The following is a 22,687-nucleotide window of genomic DNA, read 5'->3' on the forward strand; positions in this document are numbered from 1 at the left end:
ATAAAATGCATATGAAGCAATTCCCATCTGTGATGAACTTTTTGAAACTGCCAGGGCCATGCTGTCAAAGGACTTAAACAGCACTCATGCATGACCCATCATAAGACTGAGAACTCCTAGCACATAAGTTGTGAAAGGTTTGCAGACTGTGTTCTTAAATGCAGTAAAACTGTTCACATTGCTGTATTAACTTCAATTGTGTGCAGATCTCACCACTGCTGTTTTTTTTATTAATTTTTTTAGCGTAGTTTATATAGAGCGAAGCTGACCCAAAGGTATCGGGTTTCAGAGCGCTTTACATGAGCACCAGTTGCGTAACACAAAGACACATTCATTTTTGTTAGGCACAGGGAGATTGTGATTTGCCCAAAATCACAGGATGTTGAGCGTCATTGCTGAGACTCTAACCAGGTTCCTCCAGGTTTGAGATCGACCACCCAAGCCGTTTGGCCACATCCTCACCCCAAGTTTAAGTCTCGGCATGTATAATGCTGTTCATGTATAATGCTGTTCATGTAAAGCTGTTGTACTTTTATTTGCACAACACGCTGATCTCTGAACTAAACCTCGTTGCTGCGATTAGTAAAAGCAACATTTTTAACTTGTTGCAACCTTAGCGGGTAACAGCGCAGTAATAGTTGGCAGGCCGTGTAGTACTCAACACTGATGCTGCTTAATAGAAACAAAGATAGATGTATTAGTTATAAAGGAAAGAAAACGAGTAAAAGCACAATGCTGAAATGCAACAAACCATTACAAGTATCGAGTGTGAGATGTTCAAAGCCCGTGGACACGACAATCAAATACCATTTAAATATTACAAGTAACAAAGTTCAGTTTTACCAATAACATGCTTGCAATACACTAGTATTCCGCCTCTCGCAAGCTTAAAAATAGTAGCACAAGCCAAATATATATGGTCAATTTTATCCCACGTGACATGGATGGTGTACTTCCTTTGCATTGAAAACAACAAATAATTCCAAGGAAAGCAGAAGTAATCCCTTGCTTAGTCTCCTTTGCCTAAAACATTGTCTGCTAACAACCAAACGTGTAATACATTTAGAACCAAACGATCAAAGGGAATGATGCCTCATTAGGTTTCACCCGCGATAGAGAGAAATATTGTATACAACAGTAGGCTTGTAGCCTGCCCATTGCTTCCCATTTGTTGGTTTCATTGTCACTCATATTTTCTGCTTCTTAATTGCATTGCGCCTGCCGGCTTCACTTCATCTTTTTTCCTTCGAGGCATGGGCCAAGTACAGAGTGACTGTCTTTGATTAGTCTCCTTCAGCTGCTGCTCGCGCATGCTACATGAACATGTTATTGCTTGTTGTTGTTGTGTACATGGTACTGTCACCTCTTGAACAAGCTCTTTTTTTCTGTCATGCATTATGTTTCTACAAAACAAATGTTTCCTGTTCGACTAAGCCTATTGTGTGTAGCAGCATGGTACCTAGAGCGAAGTACTTGAAGGCTTGCCTTTTTCCACGTCCTCTCAGGAATGCTTGTTTATGTACCTACAGCACATACTGTTTAATTATTATCTATAATTTACTGGTGAAAGCAGCTTTTTATTTTTCTTTCAAAAAAAGGCCAGGCCATTTGCACCAGCTTGACCTGAAATTGTACATCCTTTATTGTTTAACTGTGGCCGAGCATTGCTGGGTCTTCTTGACTCTGAAAACTATCATCTTTGATTTGCAGAAAATTGTGCTCTGGTAAGATCAATAGCTCAGTCTGGTCATGCACCTGCTGCAGAAGTTTCACGCTCTGCCGAAAATTACGCCCAGCCTGTCAGTCTCCCACAGATAACAAAACGCGATACACTTGGATAACATTGCTTCGAAAATCATTTTTAACATGATGCATTAATCCACATTATAATTATGAGAATCAAAAAGAAATCAAGTGAGCTGCATTTGTTATTAGAAATAGTTGTTCCCTAACCTAAAGCTTCCCATATACGTCAACGCCGCACGTTAGGTTGCACGGGTTATTCATAACGTAACATAACTTGTGTATTTGTAAAGCGCTTGTTCACCTGGAGGTATCTTGGCGCTGAATAACAGATGTTTTTCCACTTTGCTGTGGCGGTACAGAAATCCAATTGTTCTAAATCACACACGCAAAGTGCATATGTGTAGTTCAGGCATGTCAGGAAACCAAGCTGTTTTCTCAAGTAGATTGCCAGATGCCAAGAGTGTGAGGCAGTAGTAGTGTTTGTGATTCAGAACTATCCTTAGTCAACCTGCAGAAAGGTTTTCTAATTACACTGGAGGTTCCGGGATTTACAGGATTTTGTGGTTTCTGTTACACAAATGCAGGATTTCGCCCTAAGTGAGTCCGGACGCACATTATTTCAGACCGACAAAGCCAATGGATCTCTTATAGGAGAGACTTATTGGCTTTGCCAATGCTTGTTTTTGTATAGCTCTTCAACCCGAAATCCGGCACTGTGTACAACATGTTTTAGCATTATCTATGTTAAGTGTACGTTTACCAGTCTTTAAAGGATTGAAGGAGGAGCTGGCCGTTCTAGGATTCCAATTTGAGCCTAAAGTGTTAATACCATATGCATGGAAGACATGTCGCTCGCTTGTCCTTCTTGAATGAACTAAATTATCAGACACGTTGAAAGGCTTGCTCTTTACTTTGCTTTATATGTGTATTATTTGAAGCATTATTTTTTTAACCAGTTTTTCCACTCAACTGATTTCTGCCCCCTTGCATTTTTGAAGTTTTTGTTGCATCTTCCAGCTCATGATAGATTAGCCATGGGCCGTGGCTGGATGAGAGGGGACTTTCTTCTCAGTGGTTTGGCATCTTCTAATATTTGACTGGCTGTGCCCACTTGGTGTAAAGAAAGCTGCAGTCAATACATTGCTTGAATAGCTACACGAGTAAAGGATTTGCGTTTTAGTTTGAAATACATTTTATCAGTTGTCTCTGTCATCCATAAAACAGTTTTGTGAACCTTTAGAATGTGTATTGGTCTTAAAGGTGAAAGCCCATGCATAAACAAATCCCTTCATCCTACCTGTCCCACCCATGGCTTTCCTTTTCCTCGTGGTTTCTGTTTTGGTATTAAAGGTCCTGAAGTTCACATGGCCACCTTTCTCCATCCCTTTCACACCTGTGCTCCTCCGCACCGATGTTGAAGGGAGTTTGAAAAGGGAACAGCAGGAGATCAGTGAGAAGACACTCTCGCTCCAGGACCCACACCACGCCCTCTTTAGGGGCGGAGCGTTACAAGGGAAGCCCCCGGTTGCTCAGGATTAAAACCGCCCGAAGGACTAGCGAGGCGCCGATGTTTTAATCCAGGGTCCGCCCTAAAGACTCCAGGGGTTTGGCATGAACGCCCCTGCTGTGCTCCTGAAGAGGATACCCCTATGTACCAGTCTGCCTCCACTATATTTTTGCATGGCCTCCATAACTGTGAGCCCCGGAGGCCACAAGGTGACGAATTTGCTGTTAAACTGACTTTCAAAAGCAGTCCTATATCTGGATGAACAGTTGCTTGATTGTTGAGTTAGGAGGGGGAGGGGGGGGGGGGTCTGGGTCCTGGGCACCTGCCAGTCACACTAAAGGTTGGTGCCAGAGATCAGTGCCATAGCCGCATTGATTGTTATTGTGCAGGTGCAAACCCAGAGCTCTTATTTCATGTCAGCAGCAACAGAAGAACACGGACTGTAGTTTAACCCCCAAAATCTGCTGGTGCCTGTCTTCTCGTTTAAAAATCTGTGTATGTGTGTGCTACCTCTCTCCCAGACTATCTTTTCCCTGCCTCTCCCATTGAAGCTAAATAGGCTGTCACTAAATTAATGGAGTTCCGTGGAATCACAAATGTCCTAGTGGAAAACTGGACTCCTTCCCCAAGAATTCATTACCACCATCAAGGGTAGATCATTACCGCTACATATATTCTTAAAACTACAATCCCACAGTGCCCAGGGCACTAAACACGTGGGGCTGTTGGACCACCGTGTTAAAAGAGTGATTTAAAAAAAGAAAATTAACATGTAATTCTTGTTGAAAGCAACGTCTTTGTCAAACAGATGCATGCTTATTTTCCCGCTCTTAAATCCAAGCGTTCCTGGTGGGTTTTCTGAAGTGACAGATAGAGTGGAGAATAGAGATGGTGAATTTTATAGAAGAAGATATGGTTTCTTACTTGTAATCCCAGTTCTCTCTTGGGGGAATTTCCATTGAAATCATAAGTATTTGAATAGTTCCAACCCCATGCGGGAATCCTCGAGCACGTCTTCATAGAATACCTTCTTAAGTGTACATGTCACCTTTCTTCACGAAAGCTTGCAGAAACACTTAAGGAACATAATTTGCAGCCTAGAAAACGTTACAGTGGTGAAATTCTTGATATTGTACTTTGAAAAGGGTCAAAGTATCCATATAAAGGTATATTTTGAGGCAAATGTTTTACAAAACAGCTCAAATTGCTTTCACAAACCCTTTCTGTCAAAGTAGAGATGAAGGATAGTAGGACAGTGTAGCCCCATTGCTGCTATTATGCGAGTTTAAAATAGTGACTGTGCATTTAAGGACCCAGAGACCACCAGTATGCCATTTTTAAGTGTCAGTGATGGGTAAGTCCAATAATTTCCTCTACTATGTCCACCCTGGAGGAGTGAAGTTTGCGTATGACTTCAATGGACATGCCTCCAAGAGAGAACCAGTATTACTGGTAAGAAACCAAACCTTCTCTCTTGGGGGATCTTCATTGATAGCCATAAGCATTTGAATAGAATAGCAAGCCCATCACTACCAATCATGGTAGAAAGTACAGAGGAGAGAAGATAAAGCAAATACATTCCTGAACAGATCTCCATGTAGCCTCTTTACAAATCTCAGCAATAGGGACATTTCGTATAAAAGCGTCTGTAGCTGCTTTGCCCCTAGTAGAATGGGCTTTCGGTCTAGCTGACAAAGTCTTGTTGGTATTTTGGTAACATAAAAGTATGCAAAATACTATTCAGTTAGAGATGGATTGTTTGGAAGTGGCTAAACTTGTATGGACTGGGCCATAATTGACAAAATATTGGTCCTATCTGCGCTTTCTGCGTCTTATCCAGATGAAAATTCAAGAGCCACCTTACATCTAGGAAATGAAGAGTTCTTTCAGCTGGGGTTGAAGGATTCTGAAAGAAAGTTGGTAAAGAAATTGTCAGATTGACATCAAAATATGAAATAGCCTTGGAAAAGGAATTTCACGTGAGTCTTCAAAACTACCTTGTTAGAGTGGAAAACTGTACAAGGTTTGTTTCAGCATAACTCTTGGATTTCGCTAAACCTATGAGCTGATGTGATCACTACGAGGAATGCGTTTTTTCTTGAGATGCTACAGAGTTGCCTTATGAATGGGATCGAAAGGATCCTGTATGAGACATGAAAGGACTATGTTAAGCTCCCAGGGAGTGGAAGGATACCTGATGGGAGGGAAACCCTTTTTCAACCCTTCTAAAAAATCATTGATTACTAGGATTTTGAAAAAAGAGGGTCTTGAAGGACATTTCCTGTAGCCAGAGTTGCCAAGTGAACCTTTATGGAAGACAATTGCAAGCTAGATTTTGCTAAATGGAGGAGGTAGGGAAGAGTGACGTCTTACTGGCAAGATGGTGGATGTATGTTCTTGGAAAAACACCAAATGCAAAATCTCTTCCACTTGAAGGCATATGCTGAATGGGTTGACAGCTGTTTAGCCGCTTAGAGGATGTCCTTGCAGTCTTGTGGAGAGGATGTCCTTGCAGTCTTGTGGAGGTTCATGTCCATACTGCACTAGATCAGGAGCCATGCTGCCAAATTCAAGGAGGAGAGATTGGGGTGGACCATCTGGCCTCCAAACTTTGTTAGCAGGTCTGGCCTGCATGGCAGCTTGAGATGTGAACGCTGTGACTGGTTAAGGAGGTCATAAACCACCATTGACGTGGCCACTCCGGGGCAATCGGAATGAGTCTGGCTGTCGAGTAGGACAGCTTGAGGAGGACTGCGGGATCAGAGGGATTGGTGGAAAGGCGTAGAGCAATTTGCTTGACCAGTTAATCTATGGGGCATTCTCCAGAGTCCCTTGTTGGAAGTACCTTGAGGTGAAGTCTTGGTATTTTTAGTTTTCTGCGGTGGCGTACCAAGTTGATGTTCAGAGAGCCCTATAGCTTGAAGATGTCTTGCACGACGTCGTTGTGAAGGACCCATTTGTGGTTTTCTTGCAGAACCCTTCTGAGGGCATTCGCCTGCGCATTTTGTATACCTGGAACGTGAGTTGCCATAATCTGCAGGTTTCTGGCTCTGATCAATTTCCAAATTAATTGGCCTTTGTGTGATAAACATGGACCTCATTCCCCCTGATTGTTGAGGTAGTACATGGTGGTTGTATTGTCTGTCTGAACAAGCAGGGACTGGGTCTTGAACGACGGGCGAAAAGCTTAGTTCCAGATTTACTGACCTGAGCTCGAGGAGATCGATGTGATATGTCATCTCCCTTGGAGACCTTGTACTTTGAATTTGGAGATGATCATTGTGGGCTCCCCACCCCAGTAATGACGTGTGTCACTATGGTTTGGGAGGGAGTCTGTTGGTGGAATTGCATCCCTTGAAGCAGGTTGTGTGGAGAGCACCACCATGTTAGAGATTGGTTCGCATGAGGGTAGAGAGTGATCTTGTCCTCCCAGTTGCCTGTTACTTGGTCCCACTGGTCCGCAAGACATTCTTGAAGGGAACGCATGTGGAGGTGTGCGTAAGGGAGCGAGAAGGATACAAGAGGCCATGGAGCCAAGAAGGGATGACACTGATTTCATCGTGGGATAAGAGGCTTTCATAAGAGAGTCACATTTCTGACAGATCAATAAAAGTCACTCCTCCGAAGGACACACTCTTGCCTGCATTGTGTTGATGGTAGGTCTTAAATACTGCATAGTCTGAACTGGAGTGGAAATTGACTTGTAGTTAATGTGAATGCCCAACCGTCAAAGGGCCTCGCATATCCAGTTGTATTGCCACTGGGCTTCTTGTGAAGTGGATGCCTTTAATAACCCAACGTCTAGGTAGGGGTAGATGAAGATTTGGTGCCTTCTGAGATGGGCAACAACTACTGCCATGCACTTCAAGAAAGTTCTTGGAGCTGGCTTGTGGTCAAATGGAAGAACCAGGTATTGATAGTGGTCCTGCCCCACTGCAAACCTCAAAAACTTGCAGTGTTTCTTGGCTGTGGATACATGAAAGTAAGCATCTTGGAGGTATATTTAGCAGAACCAATCTCCTTGGTGTGGTTGGGGATATATCTGATGAAATGCAGGCATCCAAAACGTTTCTCGCTGAATCCATTTGTTGGCTATTTTTAAGTCAAGAATGGGTCTAAATTCATTCTTGTCTTTTTTCTTCGCCAGAAAGTATCAGGAGTAGAGGCTTGTACTCCGTTTTGTGGGGAACGACCTCCACTGCATGCTTCGACAGCAAGATGACTTCTTCCCGAAGAATGTGCAGATGGTGATTGAATGTTTTTGATGGTATGGTCGGGGGAGGACTGGTGAATCTAAGACAATACCCATTTTAAACAATAATCAGAACCCAGGCGTCTTTTGTGATTTTTTTTTTTTTTTTTTTTTTTTTTTTTTTTTTTTACTGTTTGGCAAAACATGAGAGGTAATTCTTTCTTTCGGAGTGGATAACAGAAGGGGGAAGGGAAGATGCATGGCTTGGCGCCTGTCATAGGTTTCCCCCTTGGGTGGGCTGTTGGGAGGATCACCCTCTAGACTGCTTTCACTGCTGCTGCTGGTAAGGTCGTTGTTGTGCCTGCTGGTGACCTTGATACTAGTGAGGGTAAAACCGGTGCTCTTTGGGCCTGAACACATGCCTCTGTTTTTTTGCCTTTCTAAGCCTACCTCCTTAAACGTCTCCATCTCAGACTTCATACGAGCCATCTCATTATTTAGACTACTGCTTTCATTGGTGCCAGGTCTTTTAGAGCCAGCAGTAGACCTTTTTCTCATGGCTATCCCATGACAATATTCATGTGCCGCTAACAAGGAGAAGTCTGCTGCGGCACTGATGACCTAGTTGGATACCATGAGACCCTCATTAACTATTTAAAGGAAGTCTCTCTCTTGTTCCTGGGAAGATCCTCTGCCAATTGTTGTATAAAGTCCCAGAGCGCTCTATTGCATCTATTCAGGAGGACAATAGCATTGGCCACTTTCATGGTGGTTGCAGCCGTGTTGCAAACTTTGTGACCTTGTCACGGGGTAAAGATGGATTGGGGGAGATGATACCCTGCTCCCTGCTATCCCAGGAGACTGAAGTGCTATTCCTCCGTGTGCAGGCTTCAGGATGTTACTTTAACTCGCCTGAGTTTCCCATCAAGGAGGAGCGCTGTACGGAGAGCTCGATGACTTTTCCCACCCTGGACCAATCAAAAGAGGGCATCATGAGGAAGGAGGCATTGGAAGCCTTTGGAACAGAGGAAGAGAGCACAAACGCCGGAGGACGCGAGAAAAAAAAGAGCGTAACCAGACCGTGTGGACGAACGCCAGGACTCGATCGGCAACAGAAACCCGAAAAGACGTCCAGGAGGACAAAGACGCCAGGAGGCCAACAACCCCACGCTTCGCCCCGCCACTCTCCTGGAGGAGCGTGGCTGGACAAGGTACGGTTCATCCCGCAGAGCTTTACCGGGCACTGGGCGGGGAAGGGAACCAAATAGAGGGAGGACACACCATCTATGTATATTTCCAACCTGGGTTGACCTCGGTGGTGTTTTTTTTTGTACAATGTGGTGTTAACTCCAGCATGGGACCCCTACCCTCTGTCAGGATATCCCTGTCCAGATTAGTGACCAGAGTTTTCTTTATTTTTTGATGTTAAAACCAAGGGGCATCTACGCTCCAGGACCAACGCACTAACAGTTCCAGGTGAAGACAGGAAAGATTCTTCCTAAACCAGGACCTGCCAGCCCCATAAAGGATAACAAGAATGACTGATTTCAATTTTTTGTAAGGGATAAAAAGAAGGAAAAAGAGTACAGAAATCACGGCCTCATTTTTAACTTGTTCTGGGGTTGCTCGTCCCTTAAGATCCTGTGACAGACCTATAGAGTCCAGTTTTTTTCTCTCCTTATCAGGAGGAACTGAAGAAACCGGAGTGGTGGTGTGATGCTTCTTGGCTGCCAGGCAGTGGAGCCGATCAGAGGAAAAGAGGATCTTGCTTGGGAGGCCTATATTTTTATTTAGTCTCAAAGGAGCTGTTTTGTTTGAGCTGAGGTCAGAAAAAGTTCCATTGCTGGCTCCAAAAGACCTGGCACCAATGGAATCAGTAGTCTCAATGCTGACCGCTGGTGGAGCATCTTAAAATAACATGTGGTAGGTGTGTAACGGACAATTCTACATTAAGTTTTGCCGCACCCCTTACCAGAACCTCCTGTAAGGTGTTGGTATCATCCACCAGAGAGATGCTAGGAGACCGAGACTCTTACAATATCGGCGAATATCACCATGTAGTTGAAGATGAGGACATCGTGTGTCTTGACTCCTGTCTGGAGGCGGTACGTGCCCTGATTTGTCAATTGGATCTGTGGCTTCGCTGGTGAGAGCGCTTGGAAGACAATGAATGCCTGTAATGACGCCTGTGATGGTGTGACTGATAGCGCATTCTGGTGCGCAATCTAGTCCTTAGCGGTTCCACAGGTGGAGAAATGGGCGCTGCTGGAGAAAGCGCAATTGTTGGTGGAGGTGGAGGAGGAGGTGGTAAAGGTGGTGGAGAGTTCGGTAATACGATTGGCGAAGAGAGGAAGCATGCCCTTGAGTACTCCAAATCCAGGAAAGAATAGATTTGCCTCCTTTTTCTCGTCTTTTCTGGCCTTGATGTTGAGATGGATTGCAACATCGACATCACCACCGAGTCGTTGAAGGATCTCCGACGATGTCTCGACGTCGAACTGCTCATTGAAGTCGATGGGTCTGGCTGCCTTGACATCTATACACTCCTCGATGTCGATCTTACAGTGCGCATCGCCGGGGTGCGAGTTGATCTACCTTGCCTCAACATCGGTCTGTGTGTCTGACTCGAGGTCGAACCAGCCCTGGACGGCGATCAAGTTGGTACCGTACCTGGTCTCAACGTAGACCGGGAAATATAAACGCTCTTTCTGGACCTTCCACATCCTTCAGAGGCAAATGTAAGAGCCTTGGTAGTGGACTCTCCCTCTCCTTGCTCTGAGGTCTCACTTTGAGACTGGACTTGCTGTCTTCGCTGTTCCTCCGTGCCATGAAGACGAATTTCCTATCTATCAGGGTGCAATGTGAAAGCTTCTTGCAGTGTTGGCACTGCTCTGGAACATGACTAGATGGAAGGCAGAGTATACAGAAATTGAGGGTCTGATTTGACCTTTCTCCCACAGGCAGGCTACTTGTCAAACAGAGAAGGCATATTAAATGACGAAATGCCTCAATTTGATGTCAGAAAAGGCTTCAAATAGTGAGAGATTGATGGAAGACTTCGAGTGAATTTGATTAAACAAAATTCCACAGGCGAATTTTGAAGAAAAAAAGCGTTAAAGGCCGAACTCAGTGCTCCAGGATCCTGTCACCAGGTGCCGGGAAAAAAAGAAATGAGGCAACTGCCACCTGCTGTGCATGATGGGCTACTGTTGTTCTGCGGGTCTTTAAAGGCACAGTCACTGATTTAAACTCACATAATAGCAGCCTATGGGGCTACACTCTCCTGCCCCTACACCACTGTAGATATTTGTAATAAATGTGATCCAGTTTTGAACAAGGCTGCTGCCCAAAGTGTTTTACACACAACTGGAAATTAATTTTCGCCAAACTTAATTGAGAATAGCCACAGCTCCTAAAGTTTTCTAATCATCATCACAAGCTTTATTTCGACATAAAAGTCATAAAAGCATCTTAAAGCAATGTTAACATAGCCATAAAAATGAGTATAGATAAAAAAGAGGTACAGTAATAAATCTTAATCGTCCTAAAATCAAGTTAAAAACAAGTAATAATTCACCATTTTATAGTGTAATACATGAAGAGACTTTCATGGGATGCCTCCGGGTAGCCATGCGCTATATAAAAACATCTTCATTCATTCATTCATTCATTCATTCATTCATTCATTTTGCTCGGGATAATTACCAATATGTAAAAAAAAAGTGCTTGTGCATGATAGTTTGTACGGCAGTGCTATTGTGACTTTACAGTCCTAGCAATCGTCTGTACAACGGGAGCTACATCTTCCTTGAAAGTGCTTTCCGCCGTATCAGCCAAGCTTGACCCAAGTACTTTGCTACACAGCAAGATGAAAGAGGTCTAGAGTCTGACTTAAGAATACGGAGTGCAACATGATGGGCCCGTGTGCCTAGCTGCCGACCAAGCGGGCTCAGCCAGTTTTTCCGTGGTGTTTTATACGCCGGGCAAGCAAACAGTAAGTGGGCAATGCTTTCCACAGGGGCTTTGCAGCTAGGGCAATCTTTTCCGTTGTTTGTGGACCATTTTGCTGTCACTTCACCCACTGGAAGAGAGCCATACCTGAGATGCATGTAGAGTGTTCTATCTCCAGGTACTTTGATTAAGTCAAGGTAAGGCTCATAATATCTACTTTGCTTGTGTGAGTAGGATTTAGTTGTCAATTTGCCCACATTGGACCTACTGATCTCTCGTTGGTCCACCCATTCCCAATACAGGTGTTTAAGTTCCTCCCTCCTTGGGGGTTCCTGACTGGCCCAGCATCCAGAAAGCCCAATTACAGATAGCATCTTTTTGCTATCTCGTATTCAGCCTATTCACCCCCCCCCCCCCGCTCCTCACCCCCGGTGTGTCAAGGCTAAAAACCTCAGTAAGGGCCTCTGCGTAAGGAGAAAGCTCAGGGGTCATCCTAATGCGGGCCCAGAACAATGAGGGGCGCAGCCTAGCTATGTCGCTTATCAATCGCCTGCCCATATCCATTAGTAGCAGGGTGAGGGGAATGTATTTTGGTCCTGTTACTAGAGCTCTTAAGAATTTATATTCTGATCTGCAAAGCTCGTCTAGTTTCTCAAATCCCCAAACTTCAGCTCCGTAAAGGGCAGCGCTGACCTCCTTAGTGTCTTATATCTGAAGGGCTGGAGCTACAGGCCTAGTTTGGGAAAGGCGATGTTCTTTTGCTATTGCTCCTGCCGTGCGCGTGTGAACCATCAACATCTTACCTAGGTGGGGTCTCCATGACATTTTATCAGAGAATCTTACGCCTAGGTAGTCAAAGGTATCGATCTTTTCAAGGGGAGTCCCACCTAGTAGTGGGCCACTCCTGCATGCCCTGTGGGGATTAAAAAACCATGGATTTGGTTTTACTGGCGTTTATGATCAGACACTGATTTTCGCAAAAAAGATGTAATCTGTCAATTAAGCACTGTAGCCCTGCTGGGGTCTTAAATATCAACAACGTGTCATCCGTGAACAACAAGGTTGGTATCTTTTCCCCCCTAGGGTAGGTGAGTCTGCCGGCTCCTCCAAGAGAAAGTACACTACTCCATTCACGTATAGGGAGAACAGGGTTGGTGCCAGAACGCATTCCTGTCTTAATCCTCTCTTGACTGCGATGCGCTCAGTTAGTTGGCCCTGGTCTCCCCACCTAACCTGGGCAAAGTTCCCCTCGTGCAGCCGAACTAGTAAGTTAAGAACAAAGTGGGGTATACTCATTCCTCCAAGCGTGTCCCATAGCCTGGATCTAGGAACCAGGTCAAAGACAGTCTTCAAATCAATAAATGCTAAGTAAAGACTGCCTTTGCCTAGCACCACAACCTTCCAATAAATTAGAAGGAATCTAAATACTTGGTCCATTGTCCCGGTCTTTGTTCTGAAGCCTGCCTGGAACTGAGAAAGAATATCCCCTTCCCCGATCCATGTCTGGATCCTATGCAGAAGCATCCGGCCATATTGGTGGGCTGTGAGCAGTGACATTGCACAAGGGTAACATTTTCCTTGCAGGGCGCGACCTTCCTTGCTATAGTTGTAACTAGGGTTGTGAGATCCTCAATCATTCTTTTCAGTGTGTCAGTCTCTGTTCTTAATGCGTTTATGGCAAGGGCAGTATATGTGGGTTCAATTTGGCTTGCTGTACTACATGCCCCAATAGTGCAGTGGCTGCGCAGAGTTGTAAATATGTTCGTCCCCAGTTGCCGGAAGAGGTAAAAATCTGTTTGAGCAAGGGATAGTAGGTTCTTGTTCATGAGCATCTTGAGATACATTAGTACTAATGTTGGCAGGGGGAGTGATGGGAGCTTTAGATGTACCTTGGACAGGGGGAACTGCCTTCCTTTTAGATGGTAACTTTTGAAACATTAATGGGATAGCAAGGGGGCGGGCTGTTCTCAAGCTTGAGGGGGATCTAGCATCCAAACCCCCATGAGTTTGGGGTATTGATTGATTACCCTCCAGGATTTCTTCGCACTCGTGTATTCGAGTAACTATCCTATCGAGTACACAGTTACTGCCCGGATGTTTGAGAGACTTCCTAGCCCATTTCCCTTTAGTAGGCCTGCCTACCCCACTTTCCCCAGCACCTTCCATAGTTTTCCGCTTCCCCATGTTGATTAGCCAGGTATCACCGATGGTAATGTTAGTGAGTGTCCACACTATTATCGGGTCAGACAGTAGATAATTGTATATTCCCCCACAAAGAGTGCTAGGAAACAAGGAATACAGGCCAATGGATCAAAGTGAAAAGCAAAAGTCTAGTCCCATGTAACACAAAGAGGGCAAACACCATAAAAATCAGCAGGTCAAGATTAATATATTGTCAAGTGTCTACCGTCAGCGTCGTAGGAAAAAGGCCAAAGTGTTACAGTACCTTGCTTAGCGTTGACAACAACAAATTCAAGGGGGTGGCCCAGCCCTGCCTCTTCCGGCCAATGACGGGCAAGGGCCGGCGCGATGATTAATGCGCCTCCTGGCGCGATGCTGCTGACGGTGGCGTCGAGGCCTCTGGGAGTTGGAGTCCTCGCTCCTCTCCCTTCTCCGTGTGGTGCTCGCGCTATGGATCCCCGATACTGCGGGCAAGTGGGCATTTTGGCTGGCCCAAACACAGAGGTATTTTCCTGAGGTCCCGCGCTGCGGGAGCCAGCGCGATGATTTATGCACCTCCTGGCGCGATGCTGCTGATGGTGGCGTTGAGGCTTCTGGGAGTTGGAGTCCTCGCTCCTCTCCCTGTGGTGCTCGCGCAATGGATCCCCGATGCTGCGGGCAAGTGGGCGTTTTTTCTTTAAATTCTGTTATTTCTTTTTACTAATGTTGGTGTCCCAATATCCCTTAAAAACATGACTGTTCACATACCTTGATAAAAAATTCCTATGCAAAAACAATAGCATACTCAAAAAGAAGAAAAGAAAATTAATTGTGTAGTTTCCAATGATAGTGTATAGTATCAGTTTTTACAAATATTTTCTTTATGTAAACACTCTCCTTCATTTATATTGTAGTCACTACTGGGTACAAGCCCCCCAAATCATATAGTCATATAAACCAGCCATATAACCAGTCATATAAACCAGGTCATAGTCATACGTGTCTGGGTCATTTTATGCCTCACCACTTTCGAACTTCACCAGCCGCCCCCGATGACAGCGTCTCAAGGGTCACAGTCAAGGGTATGCCTCACACACTGCAGCCTGAGCACTGAGTTAACAGAGAAAATAATCTACCCTGTCCGAATCCCAGTGCTGATGCACTGAGATAGTGGCTATTCCCAAGGTGATCTTTGGAAAATATATGTAATGCACTTCTTTAAAGACAGTTCCCTAAAACGATAACGTCCGAAACAAGAAAAATGTCGAAAATCACCAATTATTTTTATATAATAGTCTATTAGGAGCCTCCTGTCTTCCACAAGTATCTTACAGCAACTCCTTTCACCTTTGCTCAAGCCCCTATCTCATGAGAAATCGGATGTCATACTTATATAGGGCAGCCACTTCAGTTGCGCCTAGTTCCCTAAAGCCCTCCTTTACAGCAGATGTTGGTTGTGCTACTTTTTACTTCATGCACAGGTGAGGGGTGTGTTTTGTGTCTAACCTTGTGTTTGATTTGCTGGTGTTGGATAAGCTTCATCTGTTAGCCTAAGTGACTTTGGCTCTCCTGATGGGGATTCATTGAGCCTGATACGACTTCAGACAGCATAACGTAAACCCCTTCTGTGCAGAGGCACCGGACCGGAGGCCATGGGACATCTTCAACAAATTTTATTTCATTGAAAGAGACCAGTTCTCTTCAACAAAATTGCAATATCAAGTGGGATGGGTGTTTGGTTCCTACACTTGCGGAAAGGCACAGAAAGGATCATGATATAGCCTCAAGAGTAGCTGCAGCTGCCCTCATCAGAAAGAGGTGGTGCTCCAGGCCACACTGATCTAGCTTTACCACTCAGAGATGCTGTCGCAACTTAACATCTGCTCTCATATCTAGGTCGAACCCAGTGTGCCTTATTAGGTGTCCTCTTGCAGTGGTAACAGTGGATTCAGTCCCACCCACTACTCCCTGGTGGGCTGTCTGCTGACTGGCGCTCCTTATTAGATTGTGCTACCAGTCGGTATTCCATATGCTACTCTTGTTTGTCTCTTGAGGTGGCTTGAACTCTGCACCAGTGTGGAGCAAAGTGTCTTCATGTGACTCCTGCTTTTTGCAGATTGCAGGAAAAATCCGCTCTGCTGGCACTGATGTACAACTTAGTAGATGCAGTTATATGTGGTGGCTCATGCTTATTTCCAACGAGGATGTTCATTTAAAATCCTCACCAGCACATTGGCCTAGTGGCGCTTGCATCGCTGTCTGCGATATGCAAGGGTGCAGGTTGGTAGGTGGGAATATTTTTGCGCTTGATCTAGGGAAATATTTTTTTTCCGTTGTAAACTAAAATGGAAGATTTTTTGGGGCGTACCATTACAATAACATTGTGGTATAATCAAATTATATGTATGTATCTTCATACAGCCAACCACACTGAGTGTGACTCTATTCATTTTTGTTGTGTTTCATATCTTAATAGAAGTATACCAGTTCTGGAATATTATCAAATGCTATAATATGCATGTAATCGCGATGTAATTGATGCTGGGGCATGGCACATCAAGAAAGTATGATGTTTGTGTTTCTGTACACCATTGTCCATTTGGTTTAAAAATCTACAGACATTGTGCTAATGAAAATCTTTGTAAGAAAGCTCAATATATCACCCGAACCTAAGAGAACTCAGTTTGCTTCCCCTGCCTTCTTGCACCCTGGTAATTGTTTGCCTCATTGTATATATGGTCATTCACACAAACAAACAAGATAGCATTGCAAGTAGCTTCATCTCTAGTGGTGGTCATGATGCCTATTGCACCTCCCTTGTTGGACTTGTAATTCAAAAGGCTCTGAAACAAAATACATGGAAGGGGACTTCAGCATATGCCATAAGAATATATATAGACCGAGCTTCTTCCCCACAGCAGATTTTCTCACTTTATTTTAAGTTTTAGTGAAATTCTGTAAATTCATATCTTCATCTTCCTGCCTCATCTGAACTGAGCATAACCCCCATATCTGTCCCTTAACATCTCACCATATATGTGTATTTCCTGTGAGCTATGTAAATGTCACCTGTAATCCGTGCACGCAGGGTGTGCTTTCTTATGGCTGTACAGTGTTCCACTGCACACTTGGGACAGGTCAGTGTTATAGAAATACCCTCAATAAACAAAAGCCCATCTTGCAGGTCTGTTTTGCATTATATTACATGCAGTAGGAACCAGACGGTATGATTAGTCCGTGCATGTGAAATTAGACACATCACCAATGACATAATGTAACCATCCTTGATACGCCATTGACTGGTATTGTTGAATTGATGTCATAACCGCTTGCGATGTAAGATGCTCAAAATTTGCTGACAACTAAGGTTTCTTCCTGCTATTCATTTGTATAATGTATTTTTCAGCAAATGTGGGATCAAGAGAAAGAACACTTGACAAAATTTAATGAATTAATGATTGCTCATCGTGTTCGGCCAACGTTCTTGCTGCCTGTTTGGAATGTTGCCGGCTTCATGTTAGGTGAGTTTTTCTTTTGATGCAAGAGAAATGTTTTCTTTGTATACCTGTTTAAATCGGTTGTATTCCTCATTACGTCACCTGTGGACCTGTAATGGGGCAGAGCTGTCCACTGTCTCTTGGCTCATTTGCATTGGCCAAGGACAAACGTCCTCCCGGGCTAGCATGCTGAAAGACGTCAGCCATGATGGCCGCAGGAGTCAATTGGTTCCTGCCTCGTTTGACATAAGTTTTAAACAGTAGCCAAATCTTTTTAAACATAAACATCTCATTGTTAAGTAGTGCAGTTAGCTGTTCCATAGCATAAATGTGCCACACCTTGGTCCACCACAGTGTAAGGTGCTGTGTTGGAGTAAACCGAGTTTTACCCTACCCCAATCAACAGCAACACCAGTGGGTCCAATGGCAGAATCACTGAGCAAATCAGGCCAATCTGTTGGAGTACCTCACTCCAGAACCGCTTTACCAGCGCACACTGCAACCAGATATGGAAATATGTGCTCCGCTCCCCACAACCTCTCCAGCTAAGGTCAGAGCCCCAGTCATAGTATTGATGCATACTCTGGTAAAGTACCACCTAGTGAGTATTTTGTTACTGTTAGTTTTGTGTTGAAGGCAGATAAATGTCGCAGCCACCTGTATCCAAAGTCGCTGCCAGATTTAATCCGGTATTGGTGTCTCAAGGTCACGCTCCCAGTGTGACTGATGTGTGGTTATGTGGATGTGAAAGGACACAAAGGGCTGTATATAAGCACGTAATACCTTTCTCCAGACAACTATGGGTGAACAATTGCTCAAGCATTTTGTTTAGCCCCGTTTCCCTTTTCTTTGACCGTTTCTCTGTTTGTTCGCTGAAGAAGTTGGGTGAGGCAGAACTCGTCTGCGTCGGATAGCTAGAAGAGTTGTCTACATGCATGCCTGTCAAGTGTGACCCTGTCTGGATGCAGGTCACCCAAAAGCGGGGGCACTCCCCCTCTCCAATCTTCAAAATCATTCCCGGATGGAACACGCGGATTCCGTGTGATGGGGAGATTAGGGACAGGTACATTGTAGCAGGCTGGTGCAGTTGATTTTGTCCATGTGCCTCAGGGGGGTGGCTGAAACCTAGAGGGTCATGTGTGGGGCCGGAAAATGATCCCAGGGTCTCATCCACAGGACGCAGTTTAAGGGGCTGGGCTAACAACCCTGCTCAAGGAGCACCCAAGGTTTAGTGTAGGGAAGACAGTGCCAGTCCGAGGCTGACTGGAGTTGAGCGGCGTGAATGTAATATTCTGTATTGGGGAACCCCAAACCTCCATCTGCTATGGGTCTGTGAAGTCTTCCTTGGTACTTTTGATGTGGAATTGTACCATACAAACTTGAGTACCTGTTTCTGAGTTTGAAGTGTGGTCTCAGTGGGTATCCATAGGACCAGTGTGTGAGTGACCTAAAGTAATTGGGGAAGGTAGTTCATTTTAATGCTAATAATGTGTCTGGGCCATGAGATCTCGAGCCTCCCCCATTGATCTAAATCTTTGTGGAGCGCTTCTAGCACAGGTGGCATAGTAGTAGCATATAAAGTGTGGGTGGAATTCATGAGCTAGATTCCCAGGTTAATCGGGGAAGAAGCATCCCACAAGAAACCTGATGCGGTCATTAGCGATTAGACACTGCAGTGGAGTCTGCCACTCCTATGCCTATGGACTTCACATAATTAAGACTAACGCCCAAGTGTGCTTCAAATCATTGCAACTTACTCAATACGAGTGAAAGGGACATGGCAGGGCATGTGAGGAAGCACAAAATATCTACTAAGAGCTAGCTTATGCTGTTCACCGTCTGCCTCCATCCTTTTAATCTCTGGATTAGACTCTAGGCCGTATATCAGCGGCTCCATAGTTAGCTCGAAGATAAGCGGCGATAGAGGACAGTCTTGTATGATTCCTCTGTGTTGAGATATCGAGCAGAGAGATAGATCTTGAGGCGAGACCTCGGGCTATATAATTTTTGAGCAGGTAAGTCAGCATATGAGAACCCAGCCCGGTGCTCGAAAGGACTGACTCTAGGAACTGCCAGACCATCCGATCGAAAGCCTTTCCAGCGTCAAGTGAGAGAAGGACATTTGTTGTTCGTGTATGCTCTGCCACGTCGATAACATTACTCCCAGTCTGGCATTATCCCTAGGCTGTCTGTTCTGTATAAATACTGACTGACAGTAGCAGCAATGGCCAAACTGCATGTTGCTGCAAAACAAAAATAGAAGTGAAGATTTCTACATCGAAGTTGAGTAATGCAATGGGCCGATGAGCGGACCAAGGAACCCCTCCCTGGTTTCAACAGTAGGGTAACCGTTGATTTCAACATGGTTGGTGTCACCATTTTGGTCTGCAGGAAGGAGTTATAGTCCCTAGATGGAGGTTCCGCGAGTAGTTCGCAGCACACATTGTAAAATGACAATAAAAACCCGGGGCCTTATTAACTTTCAGTTGTAGTATGGCTGCTCTCACTTTGTCTGGTGTGATGAGGTCCTCCAGCTCTTGGAAGAGTGTGGGATCCATGGAAATTCTTGTATAAAGTCTCTCAATGCCGTGTCGTAAAAAGCAAATTTGTTGACTTACCATGGGGGTGGGGGTGGGGGGGGGGGGTGTTATTTGTTGAGGAAGGGCGATCACATCTAGCAGGAGCAATACCAGGGAGTGATCGGACACGGTCTGGGTACCAGTGGTGGCTGAGAGAGTGCACGACTGAAGAGATTGGGAGACGAGAAAGAGGTCAATTTGTGTATGTGTTTTGTACATTGGAATAGAAGGTGTAATCCCTCTCCCTCCATGGGTCTCTCTCTATATATCTAGTAAGAGTAAGTCTAGCATCCATTGGGATAGGGATGAAGGAACCGGATTTGTGTTATAGCGTACCACCGAATGGTCAACCTATGGGTTCAGGACCGTTTTAAAATCACCTTCGATGACTAGATCGGCCATAGCAAAGCATGCTATTTGTGGAAGCAATGAATCGTAAAACTTGTTTTTGCGTTCATTGAGACCATAAATGGAGAGAAAAGTGAAGTGGCATTTGCCCATACGGGCTCTTGCACTGGGAACCATACCCTCTTTATCCACATATGTTCGATCCAGAGTGATAGGTAGGCCGTGTTCAAACAAGAGGGCCACTCCCTTAGTTTTAGTGTGACTTGAAGCATGCACTTGAAGTGGGTATCAGTAGGAATGGAGCCATCTGGCATCCAGCTGTAGGTGGGGCATCTCTTGGATCATGGCTATGTCCACCTCTTTAGTGTGGAGTCATTTTAGGAGCGCCTTTCTTCTCATTGGGGAGTTTAGCCCCTGTAAGTTTAATGAAAATATATTGAGATGACACATAATCTAGTGGGGGGAGGGCAAAGTCTCAACAGCGCAAACAGCACTAAGCATGCGAGCGGCCTGAATCTGGGTTGTGCAACCAACCACACCTCGCAAATGCACCACAGTCCTGTCATGTTCGCTAAAAAGTGCATACAGCCTGGAAAAAACATGGGATATACAATAACCTAAAAAGTGGGAGAATCAACCAAACAGAAAAGACTGACATTATGAACAAGAAAAGAAAACATCACATAATGGTCGAAAGAAAGTTTGCAGACTAGGAGGAAGAGGCAAATCCAGAGAAGGCTCTGGAGGCCCCGCCAGCCCCAATAGCAACTCAAAGGATATCACTCGTATATGCATTGTTCAGTTTAAGTTTGAACAGAGATGTCTTGGAAGAGTGTGACTGTATTACCTGAAATGTTTTAGAGTCCAAGGTCCTGGCTGCTTTTATTATTGCTTCCCTGACCTGATAAGAGTGGACCCTGGTTACAACATCCAGAGCAAGGTGGTTTAGCTGCTGGGAGGAGGAGAAGCCCAATGTGTGCGGTCTAGGGTGAGATCTTGGTCTGTAGTGTTGTGAAGGATATGGTGGAACAGGGCTCACACGTGGCTTTCGAACTAGTAATTCGGGATTGTTGTACTCCTGCCCCGGATCTGAATGTTATTTCGGCAAGCGTGGTTTTCATACTCCTCCAAGGCGTTGGATAGGGTTTGCAGGTGAGTTTCCAGTGCATTGACTGTTTCGGCCTGCTTGTCATGCTCCTGATCCCACTGCGCCACCGCTCCTTCCACTGTGTTAATACAGGTCTCCACTCTCTTCACTGACTGATTGAGCTCCTTGGGGGCTTTGGTAAAAGTGGTGAGAATGGCCGCAATATCCTTCCTCATATCTTGGAAGAGTGCCTGATGTCCCCGTTCATGACAGGTGAGGTGAGGTCTAGTAAGGCAGCTTTGTCCCCCACCAGCATCTTCCCTGCGCTCTCCATTGGGCCACCAGTTATTGTTCAGCATCTCTTTAATCGTAGAAGTCCTCTGTGGCTAGTTACGGGAGGACACCATTGAAGACCCTCTCACGGAGGTCGACGCACTTGGCGGTAGAACGGGTCCTCCTCTGTCCCTGCAGGATACATTCTCTAGTGGGCAACCTTAATTGAAAGGTAGGTGAGTGTGCCAGTAACACACTTCCAAACTGTGCAATATCCATGCCATTACCACCACAAACCTAGAGGCATGAGGTGAATGACCCAGGCCTTACGATCTACTCCCTGTATATGCCCTTTTGTTCTTACATTCCGGGCCTTATCCGCTTTAAACCACTGAGACCTGGTTGTAATTAAAATTGATCAAGATTGTGAATCCTAATTTTCAGTTCTAACTTTGTTTTCCTATATGTCTGTTTTATAAGCTTGAAGGTTATAAAAGAGTTGTTATCAGGTGCTAATATGTCCACATCTTGTAATAATACTGTATATATGAAATACTGAATAAAGAATTGTTGCAAAGATGGTAATATATCCAGGGCTGTAGTGTCACTATCAGCTCAGTGGGATTCTGGAAAAGGTTGCCATTGTTTGTTATAGGGAGGATGTCTGTCTGAAAAGACTTTTTTTGTGAATATACCAGTGATTGTTAAACCCCCCCCAACCCCAATAGATAGATTAGAGATTCATTCCCTGCTGACACAGTCAAGAATAACTATATTCTGTTCACAAGGTACCATAAAAGTATAACATACATACCAAATGAATAGAATTTACATGTTCAATTTGTACATTGATAGGTCACTTGATTCAAATACTCAACAGTTTAAAAAGAAAATTAAACATTCAAGTTTCTAAAATGAAGAGCACTCATTTTGTTTACATTTCATACCGTTTCCTTATTAAAAGTGCAGTTCTAATAAAATATAATCCTGCAGTGCAAATAACTTTGGTGGACAAGGAGCATAAGAGATTAAAACTATCCTGGTGATTACAGGGGCGAGTTTCTCTTAAGAGTGATATAAGGAGCCGTGACCTTGGCTCTTTGTAAAGTGCACAGAAAAGGGTAAAGTGCAGCGTGCTTTGATGAGCTGAACTATCACAAGGGCAAGGGGTGAGGTTATTGCACCATCCAGCCTGTTTGGGAAAGGCCGCTAAAAAGTGCAATGTGCAAAGCCGAAACCTAGTCAATATCTGTGCTGCACATTTGTGGTAAAAGCCAAATAAAATTGCTGTTGTAAAAGGGGCCGGTCCAGGTGAGAATGCAGTCCTGGTTGCCACCGGTGGTTCTC

General features: G+C 44.7%; 1 protein-coding gene across 1 annotated transcript in view; it reads left to right on the forward strand.

Annotated features, from left to right (window-relative positions):
- Positions 1 to 22,687, forward strand: part of COQ7 (coenzyme Q7, hydroxylase) — a 67,774-nt gene that overhangs the window by 25,984 nt on the left and 19,103 nt on the right. Inside the window, exon 3 of the mRNA XM_085628850.1 lies at positions 16,963 to 17,077. Coding sequence (XP_085484976.1) covers positions 16,963 to 17,077 — 115 coding nt within the window. The remainder of the gene's footprint in view (positions 1 to 16,962; positions 17,078 to 22,687) is intronic.

This window comes from Triturus cristatus, chromosome 10 (assembly GCF_964204655.1).
Source record: "Triturus cristatus chromosome 10, aTriCri1.1, whole genome shotgun sequence".
Classification (NCBI taxonomy): Eukaryota; Metazoa; Chordata; class Amphibia; order Caudata; family Salamandridae; genus Triturus; species Triturus cristatus.